General features: G+C 43.8%; 1 protein-coding gene across 1 annotated transcript in view; it reads left to right on the top strand.

The window, feature by feature from the left end:
* LOC124593836 (protein lozenge-like) overlaps window positions 1–22,377 on the top strand; it is a 713,984-nt gene that overhangs the window by 345,121 nt on the left and 346,486 nt on the right. Inside the window, exon 3 of the mRNA XM_047132184.1 lies at window positions 17,588–17,755. Within this exon, the coding sequence (XP_046988140.1) occupies window positions 17,588–17,755 (168 nt within the window). The remainder of the gene's footprint in view (window positions 1–17,587; window positions 17,756–22,377) is intronic.

Raw genomic sequence — 22,377 nt, 5'->3', positions numbered from 1 at the left:
GATGGTGGTGAAGCGTCAGATGGCAGCGAAAAAATCAGCAGCGTGTGGATCTGTGACATTAATGATCAGTTCATTGTGATCAGTATAGCGAACTAAAATCCAGAGTGTGCTAAAGATTGTGCATTCGCAAAAGCAACAGACTGACTGACTTCGACGCTCAAGGGATGCACGGCGTCGTTGTCTAACTTCGGAAGTTAACGAATTCTCGTCTGGCTTGCTTACTTCACAGATTTTGTGCTTTGTGAGTTCTTAATCTTTGTTTTATTTTGATTTGTTTTCGAGGCACGCTGGAAAAGTTGCGTGCGGACTTTATATTTTTCCTACGAGTGTCCTACCATGAGGGATATAAACTACTTGAGAGCAGAAAACATTATGTTTTTTCAATGCCTGGATGAAGAGAAAAATGCAATTAGATTTAAGAAAGGGTTTTGGAGAAAACTGTTTCAATAGTGAACACATCAGCATTACTGAAGGTGAAATCCGGTTTTTGTGACGTTATTTGGCACTTCGAAAGAAACCACAATGACAGATAGTGAAATATCGTTTGATGTGAAACTCTGTAGCGCATTAAACACCCAGTGCTCAAATATGCGACTTCTGACATTCGCGCTACCAGAGCATAGCTCACGACACCACCCTCACAGCTCTATTTTCGACAGTAGCTCTTCTCCTACCTCCCAGAGTTCTCTCACAAACCTTTCGAGACTAGCACGCCTAGAACAAAGGATGCTGCCAAGAAAGGCTTACCAACAGCCTAAGCCTAGAGGATAGTTTCCAGAATGAATCTTCACTCTACAGAGGAGTGTGCTGCAACTTACTGGCAGATTAAAACCGTGTTGCTAACCGCGACTCGACCCTGGGACCTAAGTTATAAATCTAATCCGGCAGACTATTTTAATTTTCCATGGAGTTTCAAGTCAACCCACACTCCACTACAAAGTGAAAACTCCAGAATCAGATTTTCACTCTGCTGCGGAGTGTGCGCTGAAATGAAACTTCCTGGCAGATTAAAACTGTGTGCCGGACCGAGACTCGAACTTTGCCTTTCGCGGGCACGTGCTCTGCCGTCTGAGCTACCCAAGCACGACTCACGCCCCCCAGATAAATTGCCCGCGTATGGCACAGGTCCCGAGTTCGAGTCTCGGTCCGGCACACGGTTTTAATCTGCCAGGAAGTTTCAAAGTGAAAATTGTTTAATGTGTTTGTATGAATTCTTTCAGTTCTTAGCAGTGTGGAAAATTTACCATACGACCTTCGTCAAGAACATTCGTTATGACTTTTGCTTTAGCCATTAACATAGTAAACTCTAATATCATTACCAGTTCCTTAATGTTGTTACTGATTTACAGCTTTTTGTAAGACGGATGGGTCCTCACAGTATCACTTCCACCATTTAGTACAGGGTTAAAGGAATACGATGTTATGTTGACATGATGATATCCCTATTTGGCGGTGATGTTCCATTAATCCAATGTGAATCGTCTTTCACTAAAAATATAGCCGTCAAATATCAGTTACATCACTGCGACAATCTGTTTTGGCGCCACAATGTGAATACACAAGGCTTCCCATTTACCACTTTCGAATGCAATTTTTCTCAGATGTTTCACTAGAAACATGAGGTGCTGTGTCGCTATACCTCTCCTTTTACTAGCCAATGGCTTTCGATTAAAGAGAAAACATTCTACCTTACCCGTAACATGTCGTAATCATAGCAGGACGTCGTCTCTTAATAGGTGCCTTTATAAGACGTGGTGATAGTCGTAAAGCGGAAACTGGTTATCTGTCGAGATAAAGAGTAACTGAGACTGCAGATCCTACACCCCAACGACTTAAATCAGGTACTTCTGTTAACAACTAAAACACGATCATGTAATTTCCTGTCTACCCTGGTGAGTTTACAGTCACTAGTTACACTCAGATGCTACACTTACAAGGATCAAGAGTAGTTTCACACAAAATATATTAATATTTTTATAGCACGAGAGTGAACTGATAACTATATCTACTATAGTATTACCTTAGTGTCCCACTCACCACACGACAACAAGCAAACTTGCTCAAGTAATGGTTCTAAGAGACAGCAATAAATACACAATAAGTAAAATTTTTGAAAAAATGTCACTGTCCAAAGCATAGGAAGTATGTAAAAATTACTAAATTTTGGAATATGTCGATTGACTGAGCACTATGTACCTTCATGAACCACAAAAAAAGCAATATACACCAGTGCATGTCGCGAAGCATGCACTGGTGACACATCACGGAACAAGTCAATGACATGAACGTTGCTAATTGCAGCCATTGTATTAACATCGAAGGTACTGCAAAACTTTTGGTATCAACGCTCCAGCTCAGTTTTCTCGTGACAGCGGGACCATGTTTTCTGGTGCTGTTATTACTGTATGGTCGATTCACGCACGTTAAATCACTGGCGTAGGTACTCTTCGACGACTCTTTTATAAAGACAGTATTTAGTTACATTAAAAACATCTTGAGTTCATATTAGACCCCTGCACGCTCTACACCAATCAATATTGTTTACTGCGTGACACTCTGAACTAATGTCATTTGTTGTTTTATGCACTGAAGATGACTATGTAATAGTTGAAATACAGATCTGCTGTAACAAAAACACCGGGTTCTTTTCAACATAGTCTAAAAAAAAAGTGTGTGTGACACTTCAGCAACTACGTACGTTAAAAATTAGCAGCGTAGATGAGAAAATTCACCACATTGTTCGTTATAACTTACAGAATACCCCGCCTACACATGCAGGGTGTTAAAAAAGTTATTCCATGTTTTGAGAGGTGGTAGTAAGGACCAAAACAAAAAACAATGCCCCCCTCCCCTAAACATGGGCTCTAAAATACATAACAAGAACTATGATCACTTGCTGATATTTTCTACTGTGAAACACATCTCCTCTTTGCCTTTCATGTTGAGGGGTGGTATGTTCCACTCTCGAAAAAGAGATGGATAACTGAACACTTAAATCTTTAAAATTTGTGTAGATTAAACACCATCTTTCGCAACTGTAACGAAAGTCTTATTATGAACAAACGCTTTCATTTTATTCTAAAGCATCTTCAATGCCGGCTACCGTGGTCGAGCAGCTCTAGGTGCTTCAATCCGGAACCACGCGGCTGCTACTGCCGCAGGTTCGAATCCTGCCTCGGGCATGGATGTGTGTGATGTCCTTAGGTTAATTACATTTAAGTAGTTCTACGTCTAATTGACTGATAACCTCAGATGTTAAATCCCATAGTGCTTAGAGCCATATGAACCATTTTGAGCATCTTAAATGGCAGTTTTTTGACTGTTTACATCATTCTTCCTCTTTTTCTACAGATATGTTCTAGAATTTACCACGCAGCAGTTTTACTAGCACTAAATATACTCCCATTTTTGTATTTTGAAGAACCACTGTCACTTCGCCATTGCTACACGAAATACCGAGATGACAGTGATTCCTCACAACACAGAAACTTGAATATATTGCGTGTAGGCGAAAGTGGTGTGTCCTAAAACCTGGCACATATATGTGGAAGAACAGGGAGAATGTCGTAAGCAGCAAAAAATATGACCTCTGAAGATGCTTCAGAATAGAGATCAACGAGTTTGGTCTTAATGATTCTTTCATTGCATTTCCAGAAGATGGAATTTAACCTGCACAACTTTTATATCTGCGACTGCGGAAAAAGAGGCCTAAAAACAAAGAAGACAACATGTACTTAAATCTTTTCTTGCGAGCTCTTATTTTATTAAATTATCGTCTCTCCCTAGGCAGGAAGGAATCAACAAAATATCCTCGCATTTGGAGCAGGACACTGGACACTGAAATTTCGTGGAAAGGACTCGCCACAACGAAAAACGCCTTTTTTTTAAATGATTGCCACACTAACTTCGAATCCTATACAAGACATTCGTTCTGTGTACTCGTATATCTGAGGTGACCTAGCTAACAGAAGTTCAAATAAAACAATTATCTGAGCCATCAGTCTTTTTATTTCATCCAACGTCGGGTTCCGAGAGTTTAGATTCTCATCTTCATGTGGAACTATGATATGTTACTTTTTGCGAGGTGGACGCAGTTGATTGTTTGTATTGGTTTAATTTTGAATCTGTTCTAGAGCACAGAACCCTGCGGTTCGTCTTAAATATACATTTTGTTGTGTACATGGTTCCGCGTAGTCAGCGCGTACACAACTTTCCCACTAGAGCGCACCCCGCTAAGCACAACAGCGCAGGCGCAGCGCTCGTCCGTCTCCGCACTACGAGATGGCGTTGTCTTAGAGACGGACCAAATTCTGCTTCCGCCGATCCGCGTATTAATATGTAACGTAGCCAATGAGATTGCTGCTAAAGTAGAACCTTTTCTCATCGCGAATCATACTCGCACAGTGATACCTGAACGCGTGAGGTATTATAACGAGTGTACAGACCTCCGATTAGTCAGTCTGCATTAGTCTGTACTAGTCTGCATTTATCTGCACCTGTCTGTACCAGTCTACATTAGTCTGTACCAGTCTATACTCAAGTTTCGGTCTGCGCCTAATAAGATTATCATATTCCTGTACATAGCCATGAAGAGAAATATATAGACACTTTGTCAAGTATCAGAGATATGTGAGAATAAGATTAACGTACCAAGACCAAAGGAATTTCAGAATGTCAATTGTAAGTAGCATCCAGAATCAAGTTACGTAATGTTTATGCTTGTTATTATTTTAATAAATGTGTGTGAAAATTAATGAAGTTCTGTTTAAAGTTGGTCACTGTCAATCTGCTACTGTCCAAGTGGCATTTCTATCGTCTGACCTAACGGCAGAAGATAGGCAAGCCACGATAAGACCACGAGACATATTGCTGACACTCGCCTACTTCGTTAGAGCGACAAGTCAAATAATCTGATGGTGTGTGTACCGAAGGTCTTACAGTACGCACACCACACATTTTAACTCAATTTGCCTCACCATAATATCATAGCTCACCTGAAGATGAGAGTGCAAACTCTCGAAACGTGTCTTGGGACCAAACAAAAAGAGTGACTGAGGCTGATAATTGTTCCTTACAGCAGACCAATACGGACGACTTAAAGTGGCCTACCTTATATGTTTCAGCCTGTTGGAAAAAAATGAGGTGGTCGAATGTTAGGGAGAGTCACCTGCGATTGTTGTCCGAGAAAATAGGCCACGATTTATGTCTTGCCGAAACCTGTTAGCCATTGCACGCGGCCGGCGCAAAACTGCCTGCTAACCGTGACAAGAACTTCGTCGGAGCGGCCGCTAGCGGCTACCGACCCGGCGTTGTTTGCCCGCGCGGTTTGATATTCCGAGCGAGGAGAGCGCAACCTTGTCCAACTTGGTCACCGCTGAGTCACGCGGACAACTTTCGCCGTCAACAGCGGGCCGCGGGCAGGCACCGCCACAGCACGAGGGCCGTACGCGCTCCTCCGCCGTCGCGTCGTGCTGTGCGCGCACAGCGGTCGCGAATAGCGGAGCCCCGGGGAAAACCGACGGGCTCTTACGTGCGCACGCCTGTGTCGCCAGGCGTTCGCCGCGCATTTTAAGTGGCTACACTACAAAGAGACGGGCAAGTACTGACTACACGGCCGCCGGTGATCACAAGTTACCCATAGTGCTATTCTCGGGCTCTCTCTTATATCAGTCTCCTGACAGGTGTGACGCAGCTCGTACGAATTGCTCTCCTGTACCAGTCTCCTCATCTCAGAGTAGCACTTGCTAACTACGTCCTTAGTTATCTGATGCATAATTCGAGTGTAACGACTTTTCTGGAGACTAGAAATCTACTCTGTAGGAACCAGCACGGGCTCCGCAAAAGACGATCGTGTGAAACCCAGCTTGCGCTAATCGTCCACGATACTCAGAGGGCCATAGACACGGGTTCCCAGGCCGATGCCGTGTTTCTTGACTTCCGCAAGGCGTTCGATACAGCTCCCCAAAGTCGTTTAATGAACAAAGTAAGAGCATATGGACTATCAGACCAATTGTGTGATTGGATTGAAGAGTTCCTAGATAACAGAACGCAGCATGTCATTCTCAATGGAGAGAAGTCTTCCGAAGTAAGAGTGATTTCAGATGCGCCGCAGGGGAGTGTCGTAGGACCGTTGCTATTCGCAATATATACAGGGTGTTACAAAAAGGTAAGGCCAAACTTTCAGGAAACATTCCTCACACATAAAGAAAGAAAATATGTTTTGTGGACATGTTTCCGGAAACGCTTACTTTACATGTTAGATCTCATTTTATTACTTCTCTTCAAATCATATTAATCATGGAATGGAAACACACAACAACAGAACGTACCAGCGTGACTTCAAACACTTTGTTACAGGAAATGTTCAAAATGTCCTTCGTTAGCGAGGATACATGAATCCACCCTCCGTCGCATGGAATCCCTGATGCGCTGTTGCAGCCCTGGAGAATGGCGTATTGTTTCACAGCCGTCCACAATACGAGCACGAAGAGTCTCTACATTTGGTACCGGGGTTGCGTAGACAAGGGCTTTCAAATGCCCCCATAAATGAAAGTCAAGAGGGTTGAGGTCAGGAGAGCGTGGAGGCCATGGAATTGGTCCGCCTCTACCGATCCATCGGTCACCGAATCTGTTGTTGAGAAGCGTACGAACACTTCGACTGAAATGTGCAGGAGCTCCATGTGCATGAACCCCATGTGTCGTACTTGTAAAGGCACATGTTCTAGCAGCACGGGTAGAGTATCCCGTATGAAATCATGATAACATGCTCCATTGAGCGTAGATGGAAGAACATACTGACGAAACTAAAATCAGCTCTAACATGGAAATTAAGCGTTTCCGGACACATGTCCACATAACATATTTTCTTTATTTGTGTGTGAGGAATGTTTCCTGAAAGTCTGGCCGTACCTTTTTGTAACATCCTGTATAAATGACCTTGTGGATGACACTGGAAGTTCACTGAGGCTTTTTGCGGATGATGCTGTACTACATCGAGAGGTTGTAACAATGGAAAATGTACTGAAATGTAGGAGGATCTGCAACGAATTGACGCATGGTGCAGGGAATGGCAATTGAATCTCAATGTAGGCAAGTGTAATGTGCTGCGAATATATAGAAAGAAACACCTTTTATTATTTAGCTAAAATATAGCAGGTCAGAAACTGGAAGCAGTTAATTCCATAAATTATCTGGGAGTAGGCATTAAGAGTGATTTAAAATGGAATGACCATATAAAGTTGATCGTCGGTAAAGCAGATGCCAGACTGAGATTCGTTGGAAGAATCCTAAGGAAATGCAATCCGAAAACAAAGGAAGCAGGTTACAGTACACTTGTTCGCCCACTGCTTGAATACTGCTCACCGGTGTGGGATCTGTACCAGATAGGGTTGATAGAACAGAGAGAGAAGATCCAACGGAGAGCATCGCGCTCCGTTACAGGATCATTTAGTAATCGCGAAAGCGTTACGGAGATGATACATAAACTCCAGTGGAAGACTCTGCAAGAGAGACGCTCAATAGCTCAGTACGGGCTTTTGTTGAAGTTTCGAGAACATACCTTCACCGAGGAGTCAAGCAGTATATTTCTCCCTCCTACGTATATCTCGCGAAGAGACCATAAGGCTAAAATCAGAGAAATTAGAGCCCACACAGAGGCATACCGACAATCTTTCTTTCCACGAACAGAAGGGAGGGCCGACAGAGGTACCCAAAGTACCCTCCGCCACACACCATCAGGTGGCTTGCAGAGTATGGATGTAGATGTAGATGTAGATGCATGTACTATCTCTGTCTTGTCCTATAGTTTTCACCCTCTACAATTCCCTCTAGTACAAAGAAAATTATTCCCTGACACCTTATCACATTCCCTATGAACCTGTTCCTTCTCGTTTCTTTCGTCTTTCTCCGATTTACTCTCAGTCCTTATTGTTCGTTCCATTCAACACGTCCTGTAATTCTTCTTCACTTTCACTGACGTTGGCACTGTCACCAGCGACTCTTTTCATTGATATCCTTTCACCCTGAATTTTAATCCCTCTCATTTCCGTTACTACTTCTTCGATGTATAGATTGAACGCAGGGGCGAAAGACTGTATATTTGTCTTACACGCTTTTTAATCCGAGCACTTCGTTCTTCGTCTTCGATGCTTATTGTTCTCTCTTGGTACTTATACATATTGAATATTACTTGTCTTTCTCCATAGCTTACCCTTATTTTTCTCAGAATTTCGAACATCTTGTATCATTTGACATTGTCGAACGCTTTTTCAAGGTCGACAAATCCTCTTGTACTACGCCGTGACATCTCGATAGACTTTTTCTTTCACGCCTCAGGCGTTACATTTGCGTCTTACGATACCGAACTTTTCCTCGTTCTTTGTTGACTTGTTCTCCATTTAGATTCTACCTTCACGATTTTTTCATTAACTATTAGTCTTATTGATCTCATTAATGTTTTCATTCTTTTGTGTTCGGTTTTCATAGATTTTATTTTGTAATTTATATATGTTCAGTTCATCACAAATGTCACCATTCTTAATTCTGTTAATATACTACTTCCTTTTTCTACTGCGTAAGTTCTGCTCTCTTGGCTCACTTCCATACAATAAAATAGTAACAGTCGTGGTTCTATAATAAGTAAGTGGTGTCTCATTCCGTATTCTGTGTTTCAGTCACCTATTTATTTTTCCACAGACAGTGCGTTCGGAAATTTCCGTTACGAACTTTTAGGACCTGTAGAGGGGAGTGAGTACATAGTATTTTGAATGGAAACCCATGTCCGGAAACGCACGGTTTCCGTTCTACGACGAATTCAGATGTTTAACTCATCCACTTCCGCTTGAAGAATTGTATTGGGCGTGACGCACTACAATTATTTGGTAACTATTCGAAAGGAAACATAACGAAATATGCATTATCACTTAAGCAATTTGTTTCTATTTGCACTTAAACATTACGCGTTTATAATATTCCAAAACAAAAAACAATCCAGCATACCGTACGCACACAACAGTACTGATGCCTTACAACAGCGGCTCGACGTGATGACTACCAATGTTGTTACAGACATTGTACCACCAAAACATGTTCTGGAACGCACTCCTCATTCCACCTGGTGTCTCTTCAGTTTCTAGTGCAGCGTCCAGAATTCGTGCCAGCAGATCATCCTCTGTCTCTGCAGCAGTCTCGTAAACTAAGACTTCGCAAGAAGTAGTCCGTATGAGTCCACGTCATCCTTACTGCGTACCAGCATACCGTACGCACACAACAGTACTGATGCCTTACAACAGCGGCTCGACGTGATGACTACCAATGTTGTTACAGACATTGTACCACCAAAACATGTTCTGGAACGCACTCCTCATTCCACCTGGTGTCTCTTCAGTTTCTAGTGCAGCGTCCAGAATTCGTGCCAGCAGATCATCCTCTGTCTCTGCAGCAGTCTCGTAAACTAAGACTTCGCAAGAAGTAGTCCGTATGAGTCCACGTCATCCTTACTGCGTACCAGGACAAGAAATTCCGAGACTTTTCTCTTTCTCTTAACAGACATGGGCGCGTTACGCATCTGAACTGAAACCGTCGTAGAACGGAAGCGGTACGTTTCCGGACATGGGTTCCTATTCAGAATATTATGTACTCACTCCCCTCTACGAGTCCTAAATGTTTGTAACGGGACTCTCGGAACAACCTGTATAACTGACAGTTCTGCTAATTTCTTCCCTGTACTTCTATTATATTCACACTCAGCGCAATATCTTAGATACGAGGACGTACTGAAAAATATTTTTAGGTGAAATGTCTTAAAGCTTTTTTTAAATAAAACAAACTTTTTTAACATTCTGCGTCTTTGTTCTTCATGTCTGTATATTTATTTCTCAACATAGTCACCATGGCAACACATTTCTCCCAAGGAGACACCAGTTTGTTTAGCCGGCCGAAGTGGCCGTGCGGTTAAAGGCACTGCAGTCTGGAACCGCAAGACCGCTACGGTCGAAGGTTCGAATCCTGCCTCGGGCATGGATGTTTGTGATGTCCTTAGGTTAGTTAGGTTTAACTAGTTCTAAGTTCTAGGGGACTAATGACCTCAGCAGTTGAGTCCCATAGTGCTCAGAGCCATTTGAACCAACCAGTTTGTTTACACCGTCGTCGTAGAATGTTTGACTTTATCGGAGAAGCCTCAACCTCATCTTTACTTGCACCGCTTTATGACCATGAAACTAAAATAAATGTAAATGTCGTGTGACTAGGGCCTCCCTTGGGTCGACCGTTCGCCGGGTCCAAGTCTTTCGATTTGACGCCACTTCGGCGACTTGCGCGTCGATGGGGATGAAATGATGATGGTTAGGACAACACAACACCCAGTCCATGAGCGGAGAAAATCTCCGACCCAGCAGGAAATCGAACCCGGGCCCTTAGGATTGACATTCTGTCGCGCTGACCATTTTTTTTTTTTTTCATTGTTGATCGTTGTATTTGGTCGTGGCGGACGTCACATGACATCCAGTCAAGTTCGTTTTTGTTGATCCTTCCACTCAGTTTTTTTATTACAGAGGCCAACCAGCTCTCTGAGCGAACACGCTGAGCTACCGTGCCGGCTACCATTCAGCTACCGGGGGCGGACCCCATGAAAGTGAAGTCCTCGAAGGTATTCTTTTAGTTTTAGATACTGATGAAAATCGGCTGGGGCCAAGTCGGAACGGTATGGAGCATGATCAAAAATGGTTCAAATGGCTCTGAGCACTATGGGACTTAACATCTATGGTCATCAGTCCCCTAGAACTTAGAACTACTTAAACCTAACTAACCTAAGGACAGCACACAACACCCAGCCATCACGAGGCAGAGAAAATCCCTGACCCCGCCGGGAATCGAACCCGGGAACCCGGGCGTGGGAAGCGAGAACGCTACCGCACGACCACGAGATGCGGGCGGAGCATGATCGATGACAGTGAGCCACAAGGTGTTGGATTGTTACAGATGTAACAGCGCTAGTGTGTGGTCAGTCATTATCATGCTGAAGGAGAGGGCGCTCTATTAAAGTATGTTGTTTCCCATGCACCGACATAGTTACGTTACTCATCACCATGTTACACACTACAGTTCATAGCCTTCTAACGACAGAGGCTTGCAACTTGCGTCAGCGAAACGGTAAAGTTGACCGAGTATCACGCATGACTTGTCACACCTCAACCGATATTGAGAAAAAAATAAAAAATTCGGAGGCATTACTTTTCAGTATGCGCTCGTAGTTAAATTTACTAATATTTCATTATTAACAACAACTTTTGGGCTTCGTCGCACTTTTTCCTTGAAGTGATGTCTTTTGGATTTCCCACTGATGTATTTAGGTTATACATTTTCTTTTACATTTTCTACCCAAGAAATAAATTTCCTTTTATAATAATGTTTTTTGTGCAACATCGTGGTATCGTCTACAGGCTAAAATAGTGTATTTTTTCATCGAAATACCTGCATCAAACTGAGCTTTCCATTCACGTATTGCGTCGTCAGCGTGTACATTGTCTGACTCCTTTGTTTGCCAATATAGGATGCGTTAATTTACCAGCAAATCTAGGTTGATGGTTATATCTTCGTTCGGAACTCACAGTGAATCTTCAATTATGGACAACCTGCATTTACAAATTTTCATAAATGAACGAAAATTCATGAAGTTACAATAGCTAAAAAAAGAATTTGTCAAATGAGATGAAACAGAGCGCAGAGCGCTTGACAGAAAATTGATACTGCTATCAAGCCATTCATTCCAAGTTTTACGTTGACTTTTAAGTGTCCTGCACCAACAGCAAAAGCTCCAGCGTGGTGTTTTATGTCGGAAATAGTAACAGTGTTACTGCTATTTGGCACGATATGCTGGTCTGACAGCTCTCTCTAAAGCTCTAAATGGATAAATCTAAATGGGAAATCCACTTGCTGTTCTTTGCAGCTTGGGTCTTGATGACCATTCTGCTAAAATGCGTGAAATTAACATATAATTCAGATGCAGAACATCGTGAAATATAAAGAGGGGAACTTCGCGAAGTCAAAGGGTTGTACGGAGGTGGGGGGGGGGGGGGGGCGAGTTCTTCACGGACACGTCATTACTAGCATAATTTGAGATTACGATGTTGCAGATTGCGATGAACAAAGATAAGCGACTCTAATACCTTCATGTCCTAAATTCATAAGAAGAGCGTGACTATTAATGAAGCTGACAAATTGCAAGGACGGATTCCTGGCCGGAAATGGAGGAAAAAAGGTCCTTTGAGCATGTGACCTGAAATGGATGGTGTGCGTGCAACGTCAACAAATCGTCCTGGAACACAATATAGAGCTGCATCGCATCCACGTTACAACAGGTGTTCAAAGTGGTCGCCATGGGATTTCAGGTGATAAGGGTAGTAGCAGTTGTCACGTAGGATAAACATGATCGTACTTTGTCTTACACCATGTTGGTAGGCCACTTGCATGGAGCTACCTGGGGCACGTCTCAACATCTTGTAGAACCCGTTCCTCCAGATCTGGTGTACGCACAGTCCGCAGCCTTCCTGCATGTTCTGAAAGGACCCGCGACCACACAAGCACCCAAAATGGGCTTGAAATGTTATTTGATGTGGTTGGTGTTTGTGACGGTACTTGTTTTGGTATAGCCGTGCTGCATCCCGACATGAATACCAGACAATTCTGCCGCTTACAGTGTTCTGCGTCAATCACACAACCTGCAACACACAATGTACACATGGCAGGTGGTCAGAGCCATCTACCGTCAGCGCCATCTACCGTGGCAATGATGCACTACCGAACATACGTCCATAGGACCTCTTTTCTCCATTTACAGTCAGGAATCAGTCCCTGCAGTTTGCTGGTTTTATTAACGCTCACCCTGTATAATCTCGACACATGATCCCTCTTACCTGCACCTTCCAGTAGTAGAACGGAGTGGTGCTGCTATGGGAAGAGGTTACACCATGAACACCAGCAAAATTAAAACACATATAATGGAATGTAAGGCGAAATACTGAAGGAATAAAAGTACGGATTGAGGCTCTGAAACCAGTCGATCACTTTTGTTATTTAGGCAGCAAAATTGATGGTTGCCGAAGCAGAAAGGATATAAAATGTAGACAGTAAATAGCAAAAAAAGAGCTTCTTAAGGGGACGAATTTGTTGACAAAGAATATAACTTTTAATTTGAGAGAGTGTTCTGTAGAGGAACTTTTGCAGTAACCTAGCTCCGCACGGGAGTGATACGCAGAAAGAATACCGAGGAGCAGATGGGTAGATCGAATAACTAACGGGTATGTACTGAATTGAACTGAGGAGAACGAGAATATATGGTAAATAATAATATTTGGCAGCCTCCTGACTGTCTGTCAGAATGTGGCTGTCATTCTCGGATCTTACGGAAATAATATTGATGTGTGGTTTTCCAGAAGATGAAAGCTAGACTGTCGAAACAGATCATTGGGAAAATAAAAAATTAAAAATATTAAAACACACAATCTGGGCTACCAAATATTCTTTTTTTTTATCAAATATCAGATCGCTCTCAGGAACATATGCAGATTTTGGAAATTTAGGCACTACTTAATTAAAAGAAGATGTTCGTTGACAGCATGCATCCTGAGCATCATAGGATCGTCAGTTTGGCAGTGATGGAAAGTGTGTACAGTAGGAGCTGTAGAGGGTGGCCAGCTCTTCACGTCCGTTAGCCTAGTTAAATTGATTTTGTTGGAGTAGCTATGCAGAAATGAAGAAGCTTGAACAGGAGTGTCTATCATGGAGATCTGAGCCAAACCAATTTTCGAACTGAGGATCACAACAGCAACAGCCGATGAACGCTGAAACTGCACAAAACTTGCAGTGTGTCTCGTCAACGGTTATCGTTATAGATTCAACCCCTCTACAAGTTGGTTTCAATACCACATCTACCGGCACTTGGCAAACAATGAACAAAAAGTGTATCATTTATTGATAGCATTCCCGAATGGCACAAAACATTAAAATCCGGTTAAAAGCCACCTTCTCCCCCTACGATAAACCCTTGTCAGGCTAGCGAGAAAGGAGGTAGCCCAGTTTCTGACCCGTTCGGAGCACCTCCCGAAAGTACCGATGAGGTTTCCTACTCCGATGAACCATACGCCCCGGCAAGCAAATGACACTTTACAGGTTCCTTTGAACAGCCAGATTCCCCCTCCTCCTTGCCTTTACTGCTTTGATGAGGCCCGCCACGTCCTCCGCCGCCTTCAAATATTTATATGATGTATTCCAATATCTCTCTTCCTCTACAGTTCTTACCCTCTACAGCTCCCACTAGTATCATAGAAGTTATTCCTCATCCCTTATCAGGTGCCCTATCACCCTGACTCTTCTTCTTACCGGTGTGTTTTCAATGTTCCTCTCCTCGCTGTACGGACAAGCTTCTCATTTCTTATCAGTCCATCTAATTTTCACCATCCTTTCACAGAGTGTTCGGAAATTACCGTTACAAATTTCTAAGACTTGCAGAGGTGAGTAGATAATAATTTGAAGTGGAATACATGTACGGAAATGTATCGTTTCCGTGCTACGATCATTTAGAAACTTGTTGGTTACGCGAATACTTTCACAAGTAATTAATTAGAAGTGACCCAGCAGTTCTCTTGTTTTACATTCTGACTCATTAATAGCCAAATAAATTACTCGTGTACTCGTTGATGGGTTCCCTTCAACGTGATGGAGTGCGGCCTCTTCCAGTTCGGCGGTGTGGCGCCTCCTTGGAGCAGCATAGAAACACCTGCTGACGATGCAGGTAGCGTGTCTCGAGGCCGTTGTGTAATTGAGGCGAAAAGGGTACGCGATGGAATGCAATGAAATGGGACTTGTGGAGACAATTTTGACCAAAGTGGCGAGCACCTCTTCCATCATCGTGAGCTCTTCCACTCAGAAGGAGCATGTCGGTGTCTTCTGCAAACGTGTACTCCACCATGTTGCTCTGACACTCATAGACCCTTGAATGAGGCTAGAACCAGGTCAAAGAGATAGGATAGACGCCGAATGACATCAGCCGATCCGGTGTTAGCACCCCCTAGCATGACCACCCGGTCGCATACCTACCCAGCAGTCTAATGTTTTCAAACGACTGTAGCACGGAAACCGTACGTTTTCGGACATGTGTTCCTATTCAGAATATTATGTACTTATTCCCTCTACAAGCCGTATAAGTTTGTAACTGGAACTTCCGAACCCTCTGTATAGCACCAAATTTTGGCTCCGTTCTCTTTCCGTTTTCCCACAGTCCATGATTCACATACAATTCTGCGCTGCAGACGTATATTCTCAGAAATTTAACCCTCGTATTGAGGCCGTTGTTCGATACCGGTTGATGATTTCTTCTGACCAAGAATGTCCTCTCTTCCTGAGCTAGTCTTCCTAGGTGCTTCAGTCCGAAACCGCACTGGTGCTACGGTCGCAGGTTCGAATCCTGCCTCGGGCATGGATGTGTGTGATGTCCTTAGGTTAGTTAGGTTTAAGTAATTCTAAGTCTAGGGGACTGATGACCTCAGATGCCCATAGTGCTTAGAGCCATTTGAACCATTTGGTCTTCCTACTCGCTTCGTCTGTCATGTATTACTTTACTTCCAAGGTAGCACAATTCTTCCACTTCACCTACTTCATGGTCCCCAATTGTCGTGTTAAATTTATCGCTAATGTCACTCCTGCTGCTCCTCAATGCTTTCACCTTCTACGACTTATTCTCAGCTCATTCTGTGTACTCATTTCATTCAATATTCCGTATAAATCTTCGTCACTTTCACTGAGTATAGCAATAAGATAAATGAATCTTATGATTGATATTCTTTCACCATGAACTTTAATCTCACTCTTGCTCACTCTTGAGCGTCTTTTTTTTCCCCTACTGCCGTCATTGCGCCTTCGTCTTAAACCTATTTTTAATACCTCTTCGAATTACTGTTCCCTCTTGCTCTTTTTTTTTTTTCTTCTGTCATCAGTCTTGTGACTGGTTTGATGCCACCGACCACGAATTCTCCTGTGCCAACCTGCTCATCTCAGAGCAGCACTTCAACCTATGTTCTCAGTTATTTGCCGGTCGTATCCCAATCTCTGTCTTCCTCTACAGTTTTCTCTCCCAACAGCTCCTTCTCGTACCATGGAAGTTATTCCTTAACGTCTTAAAAGATGTCCTATCATCTTGTCGCTTCCCCTTTTCAGTGCTTTCCATATATTCCTTTCCTAGCCCATTCTGCGGAGAACCTCCTCACTCCTTATGAGTCCATCTAATTTTCAACGTTCTTCTGTATCACAACATCTCAGATGCTTCTCTTCTATTCTGTTCTGGTTTTCCCACAGTTCATGTCTCACTGCCTCTGCTGCGCTCCAAACGTACAATCTAGGAAATCTCGTCCTCAAATTAAGACATATGTTTGATGCTAGTAAACTTCTCCTGGCCAGAAAGACCCTTTTTTGCCAGTGCTACTCTGCCTTTTTTTGTTCCCCTTCCACCTCCGCCATGAGTTGTTTTGCTGCCTATCTTCATCGACTTCGTTATCACCAATTATGATGTTAAGTTTCTCGCCGTTCTGATTTCTGCCACTTATCATTACTTTTCTTGAGAATTTCGATCAATTCGCTATGTTTTATATTGTCGAACGTTTTTTCTAGGCCAAAAAATCCTATGAACGTATCTTGATTTTTCTTACGTCTTGCGTCCATATCAAGGGCAATGCCAGATCTGCGCCTGTGGTGCTTTTACTTTTCCTAAAGCTGAGATCAACGTCATGCAACACATCCTCAATTTTCTTTTCGATTATAGTGTATACTATTTATTGTCGGAAACTTTAATGCGTGAGCTGTTAAGCAGATCGTTCTTGCACTCATCTGTCCTTTCTATCTTCGGAATTGTGACGATGATATTTTTCCGAAAGTTCAAAATGGTTCAAATGGCTCTGAGCACTATGGGACTCAACTGCTGAGGTCATAAGTCCCCTAGAACTTAGAACTACTTAAACCTAACTAACCTAAGGACATCACACACATCCATTCCCGAGGCAGGATTCGAACCTGCGACCGAAGCGGTCGCGTGGTTCCAGACTGTAGCGCCTAGAACCGCTCGGCCACTCCGGCCGGCTATCCGAAAGTCTGATGATATTTCTCCAGAACCATAGGTCCTGCAAATTAACTGGAACAGTCGTTTGGCTGTATCTTGTGCCCAACGATTTTAGAAATTAAGAAGGAATGTTTCCTTTGCCTCCCGCTTTAATTGCTGGCAAGTCTTTCAAAGCTCTGTTGAACACTGACACCAAAACTGGATCCCCTATGTTTTTCACATCCACTCCAGTTTCTTCTTCCACCACGTCATTAAACACTTTCGCTCCCTCAAAGTGCTCTCTCCAGCTATCCGCTTCATCCTCTGCGCTTAATAGTGGAATTCCACTTGCACTCTTAATATTGAAGTCTTTGCTTCGAATTTCACTGAAGTTTTGACTACATGATATGAGTGGCTAATTTAGGATCTGGTAAGCTTACGTGTGAATCGGATCGAGAGTTTGACCGTGAGGCAAGCCACTGACTCGGATGGTATATCTCCCAGCAGGGCAACAGCAGCAGATCCGCGCCATCGCGTTCGGACAGCGGCCCTTCCTCGATGCGACGCCCTTCAACCACTTGCGGGACCTGGAGTATCGGCGCAAGAGCGGCGACTCATCTTCGTCCTCGTCGACCGGGTTCAAGGTGCCCGAGCCGTCCACACCGCTGCAAGGTAGGCCGCACACCGCCCGCCGCGCTTTCGTGGACATAAGGGGCTTCAGTTGGTCCACCTCTGTCGTGAACTGCTTGAGTACACGAGCCTCAGACGACGATATTTAAATATCTACGCAGGAATGGAACAAAGTATTCTCGGGGCCCTTCAGCCACGTCTAGTGGTTAAAATACCACGGGCATTCGGCCAAGTATACCTTGACCGTTTTCAAATGGTTTTTAATTCCGCTTTAATCCCTAACTCGTGAAAAAAAGATCAGCAGTTGTAGAACTTGGTTCTTTTCAACCAAATACGCCAGTAAGCTATGAGTGCAGCTGAGGGAATCCCAATTTGGAACATTTGGGGCGGGGGATTCCCAGTCTGGTATTCGCCTGAAAAATCACGGACAACCTCCCGAAAGCGCTGTCGGGCTGCGGAATTGGGACTATTTTAATTTGTTCATGGGGGAATGCTGCCCACTGTCCCAGCCAAAAATTAAAATTGTGTTTGTATGGGTTTTCTGTGTGTGTCACTGTGTGTGTACGGGGGGGGGGGGGGGGGGGGGGTGTTGTCGTTGTGTGACTGTTGATGGGCGCTTGTACGACCTTACGAACTTATACAGGGTCGTCGACTCACCTCGGAAGATGTTCTCCGTAGTTGAGAACGAAACGTCAAGGAGAAGAAGTTCTACAGATCGACCACGGCAACTTAGCCCGGAAGAGTTTACTGATAAAGACGCCGGCCGTGAAAGCCTACATGGAATGACTTATACAGGGTGTTCGGACGTTCCAGTTACAAACTTCTAGGACTTATAGAGGGGAGTGAATACATAATAGTTTGAACTGGAACCCATGTCGGAAACGCACCATTTTCGTGCTTCAGGCGTTTGAAATCGTGTTTCCTAAGCAGGTATGCTCACGATACTGGAAAGCCACGCGGAGTGTCCACGTGCTTAGAGACGCTATCTACATCTACATCTACATCCATACTCCGCAAGCCACCTGACGGTGTGTGGCGGAGGGTACCTTGAGTACCTCTATCGGTTCTCCCTTCTATTCCAGTCTCGTATTGTTCGTGGAAAGAAGGATTGTCGGTATGCCTCTGTGTGGGCTCTAATCACTCTGATTTTATCCTCATGGTCTCTTCGCGAGATATACGTAGGAGGGAGAAATATACTGCTTGACTCTTCGGTGAAGGTATGTTCTCGAAACTTTGACAAAAGCCCGTACTGAGCTACTGAGCGTCTCTCCTGCAGAGTCTTCCACTGGAGTTTATCTATCATCTCCGTAACGCTTTCGCGATTACTAAATGATCCTGTAACGAAGCGCGCTGCTCTCCGTTGGATCTTCTCTATATCTTCTATCAACCCTATCTGGTACGGATCCCACACTGCTGAGCAGTATTCAAGCAGTGGGCGAACAAGCGTACTGTAACCTACTTCCTTTGTTTTCGGATTGCATTTCCTTAGGATTCTTCCAATGAATCTCAGTCTGGCATCTGCTTTACCGACGATCAACATTATATGATCATTCCATTTTAAATCACTCCTAATGCGTACTCCCAGATAATTTATGGTATTAACTGCTTCCAGTTGCTGACCTGCTATTTTGTAGCTAAATGATAAAGGATCTATCTTTCTGTGTATTCGTAGCACATTACACTTGTCTCCATTGAGATTCAATTGCCATTCCCTGCACCATGCGTCAATTCGCTGCAGATCCTCCTGCATTTCAGTACACTTTTCCATTGTTACAACCTCTCGATACACCACAGCATCATCTGCAAAAAGCCTCAGTGAACTTCCAATGTCATCCACAAGGTCATTTATGTATATTGTGAATAGCAACGGTCCTATGACACTCCCCTGCGGTACACCTGAAATCACTCTTAATTCTGATTGCGCGGCCCCTCCCATCGGAGGTTCGAGTTTGTCGGCACGGTAGCTCAGCGTGTTCGGTCAGAGGTTTAACTGCCCTATGTAATAAAAAACTAAGTTAATGGATCAACGACGAACTGAAACTTGTGTCTTCCGACGTCCGCCCCGAGCAGATACAAAGAACCAAAGCAAACAAAATGAGATTAAAAAAAAACAAAAGTCCTCCCTCGGGCATAGGTGTGTGTAATTCATACACATTTGAACATTTGATAATGGAAGAGATGCTCGTGGTCTTCATCAAGATCGTTCTTCATAATGCCTGACGCAACTCCATAATCTTTTGCCTGAATTACACAACGACTCCGAGAAAGCGGACCTTCACCGTCAAAAGACATGACCGTGGCGCTCCAAGGAGACGCCGCAGAGCCGAATTCGAAGAGGTCGTGTTGCATCGCGTTAAAGAGAACCCGTCAGCGAGTATAGAAGCAATTTCTTTCGCTATTAATGAGCGTAATTGTAAAAAAAAAAGTGATGTACTGGTCGCGCCTAGTCAAAAAATGGTTCAAATGGCTCTGAGCACTATGGGACTTAACTACTGTGGTCATCAGTCCCCTAGAACTTAGAACTACTTAAACCTAACGAACCTAAGGACATCACACACATCCATGCCCGAGGCAGGATTCGAACCTGCGACCGTAGCAGTCGCGCGGCACGCCTAGTCAACTACTTGTAAAAGTGTCGTGTTACCAACATGTTTTCAAATGATTGTAGCACGGGAATGGTGCTTTTCCGAACATATATACCAGTTCAAAATATTATCTACTCGCTCCTTTCTGTAGGTCCTAGAAGTCTGTAACAGCAGTTTCTGAACACGCTGTGTTCTCTAGCTGTCAGTTGTGACGTCAGTGGTGCTCACGGCATCGCCATAGATGGGCCCGTACGCCCACTCCACGTTCGAAACGCCAACCTCGAAATCGAGACCGCGGAATCCCCGCCGCGCGTAGCTGTAGACTGCCGTCTCTATTAAGGGTGTTGTCGACGACTTTTATTTCGCTGGCTTCTTCAATTACACAGTCCCAAAAACGATTAGTGCATCCATGACAGAGGTGCGGATAAATTTTAACTGGTGACCGTTTCCCACAGCTTGCTCGGCTAAAGCGTCTTTTTCGTGTCACACCTCTGACGATCCGTCCTGCGTTGATCTACTGTGGGCGGTGAGAGACAGTGTCAAATCGATCTTCAGGCTTCAGTCAAAACTCCAACAATTTATGAGACCAATTAAATATGAGGCAGGTCTCAGAACTACCGAGGTTTGAGAGATACCCTGCTAGTGCGGCCAATCCTAGACCGCACGAACAGTGCACACTGAAGAACAACATAGGAAGGAGCGTGACAGGTGTTGTCGCCTACGCTACGGCGAGAAATTCGCTCCGCGCATGCACTGAAAAACGGTCACCGGACCAACTTTGGAGATACCTCTAACGTTGCTCGCACTGGAACAGTATAATCAAAGAAGCTATTGAAATAAAAATCATGGACAACGCCTTTAATAGAGAAGGCCACCAACAGCTCAGCGAGGCGTGGAATCCAGGGATCGCGAGATCTAGGCGGGTGCATCGAATGAAGAGTCAGCTTATACAGGGTGGCACATTGATCATGACCGGGCCAAATATCTCACGAAATAAGTGTCAAACGAAAAAGCTACAAAGAACGAAACTCGTCTAGCTTGAAGAGGGAAACCAGACGGTGCTATGGTTGGCCTGCTAGATGGCGCTGCCATAGATCAAACGGATATCAACTGCGGTTTTTTTTTTATAGGAACTCTCATTTTAGTTACATATTCGTGTAGTGCGTAAAGAAATATGAATGTTTTAGTTGGACCACTTTTTTCGCTTTGTGATAGATGGCGCTGTAATAGTCACAAACATATGGCTCACAATTTTAGACGAACAGTTGGTGACAGGTAGGGTTTTTAAATTCAAATACAGAACTGAGGTACGTTTGAACATTTTATTTCGGTTGTTCCATTGTGATACATGTACCTTTGTGAACTTATAATTTCTGAGTACGTATGCTGTTACAGCGTTATTACCTGTAAATAACACATTAATGCAATAAATACTCAAAATGATGTCCGTCAACCTCAATGCATTTGGCAATACGTGTAACGACATTCCTCACAACAACGAGTAGTTCGCCTTCCGTAATGTTCACACATGGATTGACAATGCGCTGAAGCATGTTCCCAGGTGTTTTCGGTTGGTCAAGAAAGCAAATATCCTTCAACTTTCCCCACAGAAAGAAATCCGGGGACGTCAGATCGAGTGAACGTGCAGGCCATGGTATGGGGCTTCGACGACCAATCCACCTGTCATGAAATATGCTATTCAATACCGCTTCAACCGCACGTGAGTTATGTGCTGGACATTCATCATGTTGGAAATACATCGCCATTCTGTCATGCAGTGAAACATCTTGTAGAAACATCAGTAAAACATTACGTAGGAAATCAGTATACATTGCACCATTTAGATTGCCATCGATAAAATGGGGGCCAATTATCCTTCCTCCCATAATGCCGCACCATACATTAACTCGCCAAGGTCGCTGATGTTCCACTTGTCGCAGCCATCGTGGATTTTCCGTTGCCCAATGGTGCATATTATGCCGGTTTACGTTTCCGCTGTTGGTGAATGACGCTTCGTCGCTAAATAGAACGCGTGCAAAAAATCTGTCATCCCGTAATTTCTCTTGTGACCAGTGACAG

Source organism: Schistocerca americana, chromosome 2, assembly GCF_021461395.2.
Source record: "Schistocerca americana isolate TAMUIC-IGC-003095 chromosome 2, iqSchAmer2.1, whole genome shotgun sequence".
Classification (NCBI taxonomy): Eukaryota; Metazoa; Arthropoda; class Insecta; order Orthoptera; family Acrididae; genus Schistocerca; species Schistocerca americana.
Note: the sequence above shows the minus strand (reverse complement) of the source record. Positions and strands in the feature narration are given on the sequence as shown.